Genomic DNA, 15,754 nt, shown 5'->3' on the forward strand with positions numbered 1-15,754 from the left:
TGCACTTAACAGAACTGATGACTCAGATGTCATGAGACGTCAGCACAAGCTCATAAAGAAACATGATAGGAAAACAGAATCGGTTTAGTAGCAATACACTGCTAATACCTACATAAAAATCACACCCGTGTGAAGTGAGGGGCGCTAATATATTAAAGTCTAAGGGCCGATTCATACTCCTATTTTACTGCTGTTTCGGCGCTGTAGTGCCGAAATGATTTCGGCTCGTCAGAAATTTTCAGTAGCCCCGAAGAGCCGACTTTAGGACGGTACCCGCCCAACACGAAACTCAAATGACGTCACATTGTAGGCTCTACAGAGCCGAACCGACTTTTATTCGGAGTATGAATCGGCCCTTACTCATGTTGATTAGGTGATGTAAAACAAACGGTGCCAACACAAAACATTAAATGCCATTAATTTCCTTAAAAACGTATATTTTTCATTTCCTGACAAATGAACATTTTAGAGTTATGAAGTTTCCTCCGGACAGCTAGCGTCCCTCAATGTATACATGCACAACCACATTACTTTCTTTGCACCCCCTGGTGGGCAGCATCTGGATTCCAAGCATAGTAGCTGACAGTATCAGATAATGTATGCAAACCCAAAACAGACAAGCTTATGTCTCCATTTATTTATTAATTCTTTAGAATAACTTTCCTTTTATGTACAAAAATCAAATTGTTATAAAGTTCGTTTTTGAAATCAGTGGGGGCACTTGTCAAGCAGTGTGAAGCAACTGAGCATCTTACAGTAGACTAGTTTAAAATAACGAAGCATTATTCCTTATAATTATACAGTAAACAAGAACACAACGACGCCGGCCAGTCCACGCAGTTATTTCAGTACAGCAGGGGTTTGTTTTGACCAGAGTTTTCATTCATTCGGAAAAAGAAAGAGTATAGAAGGTAAGTTCTCTGAATCATATAAGACAAACAGGTAAAACATAATTTACATGCAACTTTGAATAGCCTATGTATGTAATGTGTGTACATTCAATAATGTACGTCATCCATCCCACTGAATGGATTTATATAAAATATAATCACATTATGATGGGGTTTTTCTTCCAGAAATGTTTCAAACTACTGCACTTCACTGTCGTGATTTTGTCTGATGTAAACCTATAGTAAACAAAATGTTTGGAGGCTATACCGTCATACCGTTTCAAACTACCCTGAATGGTCCTATAGCCATGGAACAAAGCACTGGGTGGCATGATATACAACCAAAAAAAATAAGAACCTAAAAAGAACATTTTACAGCACTTGTCTAGTAGGGAAAACAATGATGCCACTGATTGAATACCATGAGGGGACAATAATAGTCATTGGCACCAGAGTGGGACGTCTGGTGGCATGATATCTAAACTCACCATAAATACAAAAATAATATACCAGCATCAACCTGACCATTTCAACTTGGAGTGCAGGGGCCGAGGCATGGCTATACGATGCAGTACTGAACATTATCCCAACCAATTTACAATGCATTCACTGTGTACTAAGTGAACAACCGACAGGTTTTACATCATACATAAAGAGGGGGGGGCTCGTCCTACGTCATACCTAATAATAAACAACACTTTCAGTAACATAGATGAGAAGATGACTGGTGGGTGTGAACAGGTGTGAACAGGCAAGGCTCTTTTCCATGTTCGCCTATGAAGGGTTGATCCAGAACATTCCATAAACTGAAACTTTGCAGAAGGCCTCAACTTCTGTGACTTTGTGTTTGTTTGTTTACGTGTCGGTTTACGTTTTCATCATTATAATCAGGACCACCCTTGAAGGGGCGGGTTTCGGCAAAGAAATACAAAATTTAAGTATTAAAAAAAGATAGCTGATCTACAATCTTGTAGATGTGTTTTTACCCGCCAAAAAAACCAAATATACGGTTCTGGATTCTGGGTCATCCCAGAACTCAGGGTTAGTACTCCACCACCTCCTGACTGAGAAAGGGCCCAAATTAGGGTCTGAGAGCCTTAATCTGAACCGAGACGTGGCCTTAAGGAAGCAAACGCAGAAGCTGTGTAATAATACATATCACGGCACGGCTCACTCAGGTCAAAACATAAAAAAGGGTAATCAGTCAAATGACAGAAGGAAAATACCTGGATGCTTTGTGGAGCGGGACAGAGAGAGAGAGACAGACATTGACTGACAGCAAGTTAGAAAAATGATAGAGATGTGTCCAGTGTAGGAGGGCCAGGTTAAGGCTGGTCAGAACAGGGGGAGGAGAGGAGATAGACGAGTCATCAGTTTGAAGGGTCGTACAGTACTACAGGCGTCCGGGGAGATTGTTGAGACGAGAGCGCAACTCCTTCCTGACCTGGGTGACCCTCGTCAGCTTGCGTTTGTATTCCTGGAACAGCAACAGAAAACAATCGTCAACACCCAAATATAAAGTGATTGATATGATTGTGTGTTCCATTTTCCCCATGCAGGGTGAATATGACATCGCTTATAGAGAGCCTATAGGTGGTTTATTGAGCCAAACCTTTTATTGTATTTCTTTCTATAAGTCTGATAGGTTTCTGTTTTAATGTGCCTTTCCTTAAAAAAAAAAAAGAAAAGAACAAAACAGTTGATTAGGCTGTCATGTTACTCTTCAACCAAAGGTTTGTCGAACATTAAGCCCTCAATGGAAATTATACTCAACACTCTCCATTAAACATAACCAGCTATATCTTTTTCACTCCCAAGATCCAAGACTTTAGTTTCATTACATTTTAGAATAAGCTTTCTTCCAGTTAAATGGGAAATGGGAAAATGTGGGATGTCAACCAGTTCACACACAGATTTGAATATTTCGAGAGAAGGGTGAGGAGTAAATGAAAGAAGCCTTGGAATGTTAAACCACTTACTCCCTAATATCACATAGCCAGACAATCAGAGATCTGTCACAATCTAAAATCATTGACTTGGTTGAGCTTGAACTCTGAACTTAACCAGCGCTAACAAGCCTGCTTTTAAAACCAACCCCGATACCATCCCACATGAAGGAACGCTCCAAAATATTTGCATCGATTGTGATTTTTATTTGTATTTATTTATTTTTCCGTCTGAATTGTTTCCACCCAGTTTTAATCAGATGTAACAGTAGGCAGGGATCTCTTGGTGTCTGTCTATGCCAAAACCCCAGTCTCTATTCGGAGGCAAACGTTCCGCAAAAATAGCAGATCGACAAGCTCACAATGCATTGCAATGCTTGTAGATCGCCAGTTTAAGCAGAGATTTAGTGTGGTGTAGAGAAAAAGGAAGCAGACCAAGTATAAATAATGTGGCAAGAGTGTATGCATGTGACTTGGATTTATCCCCCCCCCCCCCCCCCCCTCCAACAATCAGAGCGAAAGCTCAAAAGTTCCCTGGCACACAATGTGCATTATTTTCTGCCTGGCAGTGACTTTGAGACACAGCAGTCTATTGCCAATCTCAAGTGTTTTCCTTGCCCTATACATCACCATCAACGTGTATGAATGACAAATAGCTGGAATGTACCAGCTGGTACATCGTAACAATATAAACTTCCACCCAGTCCAAGGGACCTTTCATAGATAAAAGCATGAATGGAGGATGTACTGTGTGAAAGCTATAGAACTAGTCATTAGAAGTCACACCATCAACTTTAACTAAAGTCCCATAATGTAGAAGTTATAGGTTGGAACTAGCAATAAGTAGCCCTCTAGGTAAGAAATGACACACTTAGAAGTCGTGCCATGATGAGGCATGCACATGATGCAACCAATCACCGTTTTCCTCCCTTTGGCAAAACCGTCGACTAAACCTGAGCTCAGTTTAAGATTCACACGTAGTGCTGGGACTGCACCAGAGGCATGGTTTAAGTGTATGCAGCATGTTTGGAAGGCAAACTGAAATGTACAAAATGCAAGCGTCAGAAGCAGCTGACACGCTGCCGAAGCAAAATAACAGCACTCAGAAAATCTTTTTTTTTATTTTTTTTATTTCCCATTTTCTTTTATTACAAGAAACTTGATGAAGTTGATGATACAAAAGAGGCAATTCCTTTAATCCTGCTCACGGCCCTGTGGATAAAGGCTGGACAGTTACACACTCAAAGACAGGTAAACACAAACAACGCTAAATTAACTTAAGTAGTTTAAATTAAAGGCTGAGGGGAATGCACTTACCATCCTGAATGTACTGCATTCTACCGACTAATAAATATATAGAATTAGACAGAATGACCTTTAATGGAACTTGTCAGAACAAAGTGGGGGAAACCTTTAATAATAACCATTATTGTCCCCATCATGCAGGCAGAAACCTTGTATGTCCGAAATAAAAAAGAGAATGTGTGTTTCAATGGATCCAATGTAGTTATCATTTATTCATAAGTTCTTGTTAATACTTTATTGGTTTAATATGTCATTATAGGCGTCACACCTATTGCTACTTAATGCAACATTATCACATGACCATGTATTAAATAGTTTATCATTAGTCTATGAATTAAAAAAAAAAAAAACATGGAGATACAAGGTTTGTGCCCATACGGTTTATTCTTTTAATCTACAGTCTGGCTCACTGCTAACATAACCATCCTGTTGAAATGTAAAGTATCTTCAACTACATGATAAAGAAAGCTCATTCCAACAAAAGCGGAGAGAGTCACAAGCGCAAGGACAGAATAAAGCCAGAGTTACACTCCGTTGCACATCGTACAGTGCGCTGAAAACAGCCGATATACAAGATCACAGCGTAACGCAGTGCGACGCGTTGTGCACTTGTAGATCAATTGTCGGTGTGCAACACCAGTATAAATCTGGCATATGTTACCGAATGGTGCTAGAGAAGTAAAGCTGACAAACGTACATAGATAAAAAACACATTAACGGCCACTGTGTTAATGAGGTTAAAAAGCAAGAGGGTGAGATATATAGATAAAAAAGGAGAGGTGTGGTATTTACGCACTTCTAGTTTCTGCTCGTTCTGGGCCAGGCCGTCCTTCTGGCTGTGCAGGAAGAGCGTCAGCGTGCGCGTGAGCTGCCGCCGGTCGTCGATCTCGGCCGCCAGGCGGCCGCTGTAGTCGGCCAGCATCATGCAGGCCTCCTCCACCAACCGGGACAGACGCTCCCCCGACTCTTTATCTGACACACAGCACGCACGCACACACACACGCACACGCACACACACACACAATAAAGCAAAAATAAGATCTCAAGACTGAAAATGTAATGTTGTTTTAGGCATACAAGCTGAAGAAATCATGACAATTTCTGAGAGAGACCATTCAAGTTTCAAGATGCTTCCAAACTTATTATATTGCTAGTTATTTAAGATGACTAATGAACAAATATAGCCAAACTACAAACTCACAACACTACAAGCGATACACACACACACACACACACACACACACACACACACAGACACACACACCATTTGTTGTAGAAAACCAGTGGTCTACTTCAAATTGAAAGAGTATTGACACATGAGATTTTAACGACTCTCTCCATGGCCCAGCCAACAGTGGTGTCAAAATGATCCCCTTTTAAAAAAACTGTACTCGTCACGAGAGCACCGGTGTCGTAGTGTCATACCGGTGATGCGGTGCAGCAGTGAGGCGTCCTGCACCTCGGCAGGCAGTGAGGAGATGCGCTGACGCAGCGCCGAGTCTCCAGAGGCCGCGTTCTCCAGCTCCTGCAGCGCCCGGATCAACTCTCCTGTCTGGGAGAGGACGGGGAGGGAGGGAGGAGGCGGAGAAAATGAGGTGGAGGAGAGAGAGAGACAGAGAGAGAGAGAGAGTAGATGTGTGGGTTAGTTACACAGTTGGTTAGTTCCACAGTTGGTGGAACTAATCGTTTCTTTTTAAAGATATTTTTTGGGGCTTTTTGCCTTTATTGATAGCTTAACCGCAGTTGATAAGTAACAGGAAAGGGGGAGAGAGCTGGGGAGGGAAGACACGCAGCAAAGGTTGTCGGGATCAGGACTCGAACCTGCGACACACTGTCAGGCCAGCCTTGGTTCCTGGACCACTGGGCCGGCCCAGACCCGGAACGTAATCGGAAAAGGAAAAAAAACAAATAGTCTCGTGTAGCCAGACAACTATTCCACAATATCTGAATGCTATATAGTCTGGAACTACACCAATCAAGAGTAAGGAAGCGGCCATTTCCGTTCACGAAAATATCTTTAGACCTTATATTTTTTATTGCCATTTCTGATAAGCAGCAAGCTATATATGCTTAGATGATTTCTATTTATATTAGGATAATGGGGACTGGGGAGGAGGCTCCACTTTGGCTTTATATTTTACTCATGATAGAAGCACTTGAAACACAGAGAACAGAAGCATTTGAAAATTGCGAGAGGCAACAGTCTGGCAACAAGAGTTGCCAACAGCCTTCTATCAGTGGCACCATGTGTGGGTTGGCTGGTTCTGGTCATCACCTGTGGCGGCTCCGCTGGGGAGCTCTGGGTCGCAAAGTCCTCGTCGTCAACATGGATCTCTTCATAGGACCGCTTCTTCGCCTTCTTCTCTCCGCCTGCAACGTACGACAAGACCACCACAGATAAATACACTGGTTCCCAAACAAACTGGGGGTCCCCAAATTATTTTCGGTGGTCCCCAGATGATTAGATTAATGTGCATTGTGTTCTCACTCAACAGTAAACAAACCAACATACAGTATAAGTGTATACAAGGTATCTGCACATTTGTCACTTTAGATATGTGCAGATACCTTGTATACACAGGTATCTGCACATTTCTAAAGTGACAATTTAAGGACTTGTAAGACCTTTTTAATACCTCTACAAAGAAAAATAAACTAATAAGACCATTAACTAATTATCAACTATACTGTGGTCAAACATTGGCCAAATATTACTTAAAAGGCAAAGCTTCTTCACAACAGCAAATATGATTATTGTCAAACTAGGGGGTTTTCATGATTCCGAATCCATTCCAAGCATTAGTTTTACACGAAAAACACTCGCCACTTGCACAAATGTGCCCAAATGGGCTGACCTCATCACATTTGTGATGACGCCTTTTAGCCCAAGGAGTGTTTTTCGTGCAAAACCAATGCTTGGAATGGATTCAGAATCATGAAAAACCTAGTTTGACATGTAACATGCTACTTAAAGCATGATGAAATTTAGAAAATGGTGCCTTATAGGTGGTCTATGGTGTGATATATAAAACTTTTTGTCGTAATGTTTCCGGCAGAGCAGGCCTCTTATTCTGTGGGCCCTAATGACCAAAGAAAAAGTACGGCATGACATCACAGGTCCTCTCAAGTTTTGGGCCTGTGGCTCCCCGGCTAATAACCAATATAGAACTGACCAAAACATGGACCAAAAAATAGAAACAACATGGCGGAAGAAGCTGTGATTCAAAACGTGCATTGTTCTTTTGAGGCGTACCTAGGACTTGTGACAGTTGGTCCAGCAGGTTGTTCTCGTACACGGCTCTCTCCTGCCAGATTGACAGAACCCGACCCAACGACTTCTTACAGCCATCCTCGCCATCTCTACACAACACAGTAAACACACAGCTGTCAGGATGCTGATTCTACAGTCACATGGAATAAAGATTCTACAGTCACATGAAATAAAGATTCTACAGTCAGGTGGAATAAAGCTAAATAAAACCTCATGAACTGAAAGTGTGATGCATTATCATTATCATGTTGCTGCTGTTCCACACACACAAATCACACTGAGGCTTTAACCTTTGCTTTTATGACATTAATGTTCATGAAAGATGCTTCTAAACATGTATGTTCTATTGCTAGTTTGACCACTTCAAATACTCTTTGTTCATAAAACAAATAAGCCAAAAATAGCCTCACAAGACAACGCGCAGTGTTGTGAGCTTGTACATCTGCTATTTTCATTTTGCTTCCATAGAAGACTGAAGAGCACATCTTCTATGGAATCCTAATGCCTGACATCAGTCGTGGCGACTGAGAACTTTAACCCATGCAGCCAAAACACTACAACACAGTAAACAGTACTAAATGCTTTGATGAATTGAACATGGTGGACCCTCTTGTAAACAAGTGTAATGCTTAATTGGGTCGTCCACACAGTTAACAGTCTTTGTATTGAGTTTGTGCCTGAAATGTACTGTAATTCTGCAAACTGTTAATTAATATTTAAATCAATCAAACGCACAGCTGACCAGGATGATGATAGTACAGTCAAAACACTATTGGAAAAGATATTTGGTGGCTTAGTAATAACTTAACGGCACTGCTGCAAGTGATATTCTTTGGTTAAAACAAAAGGCTTTTTTTTTTATATGAAAGCTCTATTATATTGATAGTAATCATTCCTAGACTCTATAGCAATGATTACCATCAGTATATAGCTTGAAAATGTATCAAGATAGTGTTTGTTCAGTAATAGGGGTCTCCCCATCTCTCCTATATCTTTAGTAAACAGAACATTCTTTTCCATAAGCTTTGTCCAATTTTGTCTGCTCATTTAATTGTTTCATCACTTCCAAATTCACATTTCACTTTATAAGTACGTTCCATTTACTAAAGAGCTGGAGAGATACGGGGACATCCCTGTTACAAAACAAACATTCTGTAGTAATGATTGCTATCGGCATACACAGACATTTCACCCACTTACTACACCTTTAAAGGAGAATTCCATGCTAGAAGGCTTTCTTACCTTTCTTTGTAGTTGTTACGTCCCCACCAATCCAGGTGTTTTTTTGTGCAAAAGCTCCTTATTGGCTATTTTCCCTACCCTAAGCCCTAAATGAATTGCATTGAATGGGAATTGAATGGGGCTATGGGGTGTTGTGCTAATTCGCTTATTTGCATCGAAATACAAAGTACAAAAAATAAATCGATGGAAATAAGCGAATTAGCACAACACCCCATAGCCCCATTCAATTCCTATTCAATTCAATGCAATTCATTTAGGGCTTAGGGTAGGGGAAATAGCCAATAAGGAGCTTTTGCACAAAATAACACGTAACAACTAGAAATAACGTAAGAAAGCCTTCTAGTATGGAATTCTCCTTTAACTGACATAATTGTGACACCAACTGTGTCATCTGTCACCACCAATGTCCACCATCACTATTATACTGCATTACAGGTATATATTGTACATGGATGGGTTAGTCTCACGTGGATAGACAGAAATTCAGACTTCAGAAAAAAGAAAACACCAGAGCAAAAAAAGACTTGATCAAACATCTACTTTTCTTAAACTAATATGATAATATCTTTGTTCCGTCTTATTTTCGCACTGGAAAAATAACAATCTGAAATATCGTCCCATATGGGTAGAATGTGCATCAGGGACAGTGTTGTGACCTGGAGACGTGTTTGAAGGCGTCTACGATGACCGGGGCAAAGTCCTGGGTGAACTCTGGTCCTTTCCTCTTGCTGTTCTGAATGACGTCATTGGCCAAGTAGAGGAAGGTTAGCTTCCGGGACACCAGAGCTGCACAAGAGAAGAGAGAGAAAACACAATGTAATTGCTCCCTGATGGGATATAGATGTTGGCACACATGACGACTAATGGAGTAGCGACCAGGAACAATTTGTAGATACAAGCAGCAAGTGTAAACAAACAGATTTAGAGCATCACGGAGCAATAATATTAGGCCCCATTCCCATGACAACCAAGGTCCCCAGACCCCCCAGTTGTGGTGGTAATGAAACAGTAAGAGATACAGTATGTGGCTGTGCACTGAAGTAGAATACTAGTTATGTGACAGTAATAGTTTTTTCAGTAATTTTCCATGAATGCCAAATTCATCAACACATATTTTTCAATTTGCCTTTTGCAGTGGGGACAAGACATGTCATCCTGATATTTAACAGACACAACAAGATGGTGGCATTTCCTCATCAGTCTCTATGCACGTTTTTCACTGGACCAGACCAAAAAGCCAATTATCATGCAAATGTTGCCAGTTTATATCCAATTCATGCTATGCTACAGTCAGACTGGTGAATAATCAATAATGATCCATAAATTAAACTGATGTATTCACATCATTCTTTAATCAACAGGAGAAACACTAGCAGCCCAAAAACATGCTGCAAATATTGCAGATCTACAACAGGTCGCAATTGGCCATAAGAAATGTGGTGTAGACAGAATAGTACAGTTGTGAATCAGGGCTGTTTTACTAAGACTAGAGGGTTTAAGTGTGGAGTGAGCAATCAGTCACAATTATCAAGCCTCCCAGGGTTGCTGAGATACACTCTTCACCACGGTAACAAACACACTAATTACAGAAGGCCATTTGAAGACCTGCTCATCTCTACCCATTCAAGATTTAGGGGCAGATTTTCCATTCAGATTTGTGCTACTAGACTAGAATGTTGTAGCCATTCACAACAGGTTGAGCAATTAACTATACGTTTCAAGACATAATGCCTGCCATTTCAGGAGCGTTCACAGCAAACACTGAAATTAAGGAAGCAAGAATTTCCTCAAATATGCCATTACCAGGGAATCCTCTGGGGGCTGCTATAAACACCACATGCTTGTTACAGTTGACAGAAATGACTCAAAATACAGCAGCCACTTGGGGTATCATTAGTGTGCCAAGTTATAATATGGCAGCCAGAATGCCTTATCCACACACTGTCGCAGCTAATAGCTGTATCACATTTATGTTGGTTACAGCACATCTGTCAATGTAGCCCCAAGACTATTCAATTTAATGAATTTCAACTACTCTAAAATAATCTGAAGCAGTAAGCTCATGAGCTTATCCAGTCATGAACAGACACGTTTGTTTAAAAGGCTGCACGGCAGCATCTTCCATCTTCTCACTGTCTTGTAAGGAAGTCTTTGAATGGCAAATCATAAGGAAGTTAAAGGAACATGTATAAAATAGGAGTGTGGTCGGTGACTATGGTCAGTGTTAATATATTGTGCTATTAACCCATTTAGGCCTGACCTCGACATTAAAAAGAAAATCTTCTAAATCCTAAATTATAACATGTTTAAAACACCAAAAGGGGTTCCCGCCCTAAATGGGTTAAAGCAATATTGTTCATCACCTGCTTCTTCTTCTTGTGCAAGTTGCAATCATGGATTATTTAGGCAGATGCCATGTTAAGAGTTGTGTACTGCTGAGACTGTACATATATTATTCAGTTAATCACTAATACTGTTGATTTACTGTACAAATTCATTGAGATGCCGACTGTTCCAAGGTCTGCCGACAGAATGTACATATTATTCATTCTCATATTTGCTGTGACTACACATATCCATCATATACAGTATATATTGACAGTACACCTTATTCATAAACACACACACAGTAAATACTACTAGACCATGCGTATACTTACACTTGTTATAGTGTAACCTGTCCTACATGACATCATACACATACATATAAACACAGTTTACTATATTTTATTTATTTAGTATTATTATACTATATTTTATTTATTTTGTATTATAATATTCACTATCATCAATAGATGTATAATATTAGTTGTATAATCATTCATATATTCACTTTACATTAATTGATAGATTGTACAGTTATGTTCATACATTCAGAGGAGTATATTAAACTAAAAATACATCGCATGAATGCACCCGGGACGTATCCTCAGTGACGTTTCCTGATGTCAACGGGGTTTCGGGTCTCTCAACATCATACCCCTCACTCAGGCGACCCAGCCGGGGTTGATCAAATCCCGACTTAAGTCCCAGTAGCTAGTAGCTACCCTCGATCAGTCCATCAGGGAATGAGCAAGGCCACACAATCGGTTGCTCCGGAACTACTCTGCCGGAACTGGGAGAACCAAATTCTGGCACGTGGAAGGACTAGGCTCTGTGGGTTGACTCCTGGCCGGGCCCCTCCTACGTCTCACCAGGTCCACTCCTGCTCTCACCAGGCCCAGGACCTGTGCGTTGCACCAGACTCCATCCGGAGTGGTGGATTATAATGGCCCAGGCTCCTAAAGGCCTCACCGAGGGTTTGTTGGGCTTCCTCCTCGCGGAGGACACAGGCTGGGGCGCTAACCCATACTGTTCACCCGGGTGCCGTCTACATTCGGGCTGTCACCCGTCTCTCCGGTGGTCACCAAACTATACCTGGTTGTCACATATATTCCTATGAGTCACTATAAATAGTATAACTATAACAAACAAATACATCGCATGGATGCACCTGGGACGTATATATATATAATTTTCTTGGATTGGTAAGGTTCTTGACAATTACATCATACTCTCACTACTGTTGCTGCAAATTAACGACACTTGGATTTCCCTCCATGGATAAATAAAGGTTTGATTTATGTCGACTAGTGGAGTGAGTTATGTTAGCGATAGAGACATGTCTAATCAACACAAAAGGAGAAGATGACCACCAGCTTATATTACTATGAATCAAACTGAAAATTATATTGTGATCCTTTAAGTCAAGACAAATCACTATAGCATACATCAGAGGCTATACACAATTACACATACAGTACAGGACAGGTGCATCTAAAAAAAATAGAATATTGTGTGAAAGTTCATTTTCGACCATAACAGGCCTACAATTCAAGTGAAATATTTAAAACGTTTTTTTTTGTTTTTATCTTGATGAATCTGGCATACAGCTCATGAAAATCTAGAAATCCTATCTCAAAATATTATAATGTTTTATTAAACCACAAAAAAAAACATTTATAATACACAAATGTCGACAATCTGGAGTATATGTTAATTTATGCACTCTGTGGTCTGCTGGGCTACTTTTAACCTAATTATTTAATCAGTGGGGCGTGGCATGGAGGTGATAAACCTGTGGCACTGTTGGAGGTGTTATAAGCCCAGATTTGCTTTGATAGCAGCTTTAAACTCATGTGTATTGTTGAATCCCGTGTCTCACACCACCTTCAGTCTCTAGCTGTAGAAACGACTAAACCAGTACTAACATTTTCCAGGCACGAGGGTCATTTTTACATGCTTATAATGTATGATAAATACATACCGGTAATAAACACTCCCATCCCAGTTATTAAACCCAAGGGTTAAGGGGAACAAGACCTAAGGTCACCTGTGAAGTTTCCTGCTATCTTGGGTTACATTAAACCCATCTAGGCCTGGGGGACCCCTAGGAGGTCTTCAGAGATACTGTAGGGCGGGCTGCCCAATGTTGGGGGTCCTTGTCCTTGGCCCAGCAAACGTTGAAGACCCCTGATATATTCTGAAATGCTAATAAATCAATCGGGATGCCAATATGTAATATTGACAATAGTCAATGCTTTAGCCTAAAATTTGGACTCTCATAGATGTATTTATCGATTCTGACATTGTCAGAATCGCTAAATACATCTACAAGTCTCTACATTTTAGGCTAGTCAATGATTTCACATTGGCACAGTTGAGTTAAAGGACAACTTTAGTTTTTTTCAACCAAGGTTCATGTTTTAGGTTGTTATTAGAGAAAGTAAAAGATGAGTGTTCATTTTTTTTCATTTGCTGCTCTCTTTCGTTTTAGGGATTTTAGCTCTTTTTGACAGGGGGGCAGGGCATTCGAGCATGGGGCTAAATATGTATTTTTTCTTTTTACAACCCCAGGAAATTACATCTGGCCACATAAGATCACAGGATCTACTAAATATGTCAGTTTGTCACATTCAATAGATCCCGTGATCTTTTATGGTCAGATGTAATTTCTTGGGATTTATTAGGACTATAGTAAATTAAAAAAATAAATCGCCATAATATTTTGTAAAAAGAAATACATATTTAGCCCCATGCTTGAAAGCCCCCGCCCCCTGTCAAAAACTGCTAAAATCCCCAAAACAAAAGAAAGCAGCAAATGAAAGAAAATTAACACTCAACCTTTTAGTTTCTCTAATAACAACCTAAAACATGAACCTTAGTTGAAAAAAACTAAAGTTGTCCTTTAACACACCGTTGAGCATTGTGGCTTACCAAGTTACCAGACTTACCACATAGAATACCAAGTCCAGGTGTAATAGCTTACAACAGAACCTGTGTTCTGTTTATTAGCTAACTGTTAAGTTGGCACTATAGCTGCAGCTACACTAACAGACTGATGCATGCATTGCATTAGCCAACGTTAGCATGGAATAGCATGATGCAGTGGAGTGACATTGTTCCGTGTTGCTTTTCATTCAGCGTCAGTGACTAAAATATAACAATAAGTGCCAACACACTGGAAAGAGAACAACGAAACATGGTCAATATTAATAATGTTAATTATGACTGGATTGCAAACTTCACAGCAGCACTGTACTGCCTGCCTAACGTTAGCCCCTGTAGCCGTGGCAGTTTCATGTTAGCTGACAATTGACAAAGTTTTACCACATTGACACTGACTAGCAGTGCATGGTGGAAAAAAGTATTCTTTATTTGTGTCCCATTTCACAGGTTTTTGAAAATTACACATCTACAAGCTCACGAGGACTTGCAAATGGCCGAAACCTACGAATGTTTTCTAAATCTACAAAGTAATAAAGTTTTCCAATAATTGCAGTGGCGTATAAAGTACACAATATGATATCTGCCTCCGAGATGTAGTGAAGTAGAAGTATGGAAATACTCCAGTATAAAGTAAAAAAAAAAAATACTCGATTACTCCCCCACCACTGTTTGTTAGTCCTCGTTAGCTCAGCTCGGTGCTATTTAGCTCCACACTGTTGTTGATGTTGTTCCTAGCCATGGTTCACAATGTTTCCCTGTGTTGTGGATGTATATGTCATAATGTGGACTGACCACCACTAGCCTCACCTTTCTTCAGCTCGCTGAACCACACGGTGACGATGGTCTTGGAGTGTTTTCTGTGGTGGATGAGCCACAGGGACAAGGTCTGCACGCTTTGCTGCGAGTTGCTCAGCTCCTGCAGTTTCTTCTCTAGGGCAGCCTCGGAGAACGCTGACATCTCGGCCGAGGGCGAGATAACTTCGGGAGAGTCTTTGCGAAGGTCTCTCTCTCCCTCTCTTCTGTGTTCTGTATATATATATACCTATATATTTGCCACGCCAGCTAGCCAGTGACTGCACTGTAGTGTATATACACACACACACACACAAGTTAACTGAGGTAATTGCCTTAAAGGCTTTGGCTGGCTGTGTTTTGTTGTTGCTGCGTTGCTAGCCGTTTGTGTGCTAGCCAGCAACTAGCCTGCTGCCCTGCCTTCCTCGTCCTCTGCCTGCTTCAGCCTGATGATGGTGCAAAAGGTAAAAAAGAAGATGTCTGTCCCATAGCCCGGAGGGACGGTCGCTCTGTGATTGGCTATTTGGTTGTCAGGGGTGATAGTAAATGTTATAGGACGAGATTAATCAGCTGCTCTACTATTGACGAGAGAGCAATCTTTGTCACAATTTAAGGGTTTAAATTCATTTTGCTGTATGCCACTAAAATGTGGAACGCTCTACCAACAGCTATTGGTATAGAAATCTGAATCCCTAGACTCCCTCAAAACCGCTCTCACAGAGCACAAGTTGCAATTCGAAACCAGTCCCTGTAAAAAAAAAAAAAATGCAGTGAGTGGTGCAACCCCGTTTGTGTGTGTGTGTGTGTGTGTGTGTGTGTGTGGGGGGGGGGGGGGGGGGGTGTTCCAGACCCACAGGAGCACACCCAGGGTGCCGGCCCGATTCCGGCGAGCCGCCCCACGTCCGAAACGGTTGAGAAATGACAGTTACCGTGTGGGGGTCCCTCTACTGTACCCTATACTGTACTGTACTGTACAGTCACTACTGTACTGGCACACCCGAAATCACCATATATACAGATAATATATGTGTGTGTGTGTG

The 15,754-nt window shown here is 40.9% G+C and overlaps 1 protein-coding gene across 1 annotated transcript; it reads right to left on the reverse strand.

Moving 5' to 3' along the window:
- Window positions 1-544: 544 nt before the first annotated feature.
- Window positions 545-15,145, reverse strand: LOC310865406 (regulation of nuclear pre-mRNA domain-containing protein 1A-like). The gene is made up of 7 exons (XM_083774505.1): window positions 14,730-15,145; window positions 9,311-9,440; window positions 7,395-7,501; window positions 6,417-6,511; window positions 5,567-5,693; window positions 4,938-5,113; window positions 545-2,367 (listed from the first exon to the last, which is right to left on the reverse strand). Exons 1-7 carry the CDS (start codon window positions 14,878-14,880, stop codon window positions 2,284-2,286), a joined length of 870 nt encoding a protein of 289 aa, XP_083630631.1. The 5' UTR covers window positions 14,881-15,145; the 3' UTR covers window positions 545-2,283.
- Window positions 15,146-15,754: the final 609 nt, after the last annotated feature.

Source organism: Protomyctophum parallelum (assembly GCF_964188405.1).
Source record: "Protomyctophum parallelum genome assembly, chromosome: 1".
Classification (NCBI taxonomy): Eukaryota; Metazoa; Chordata; class Actinopteri; order Myctophiformes; family Myctophidae; genus Protomyctophum; species Protomyctophum parallelum.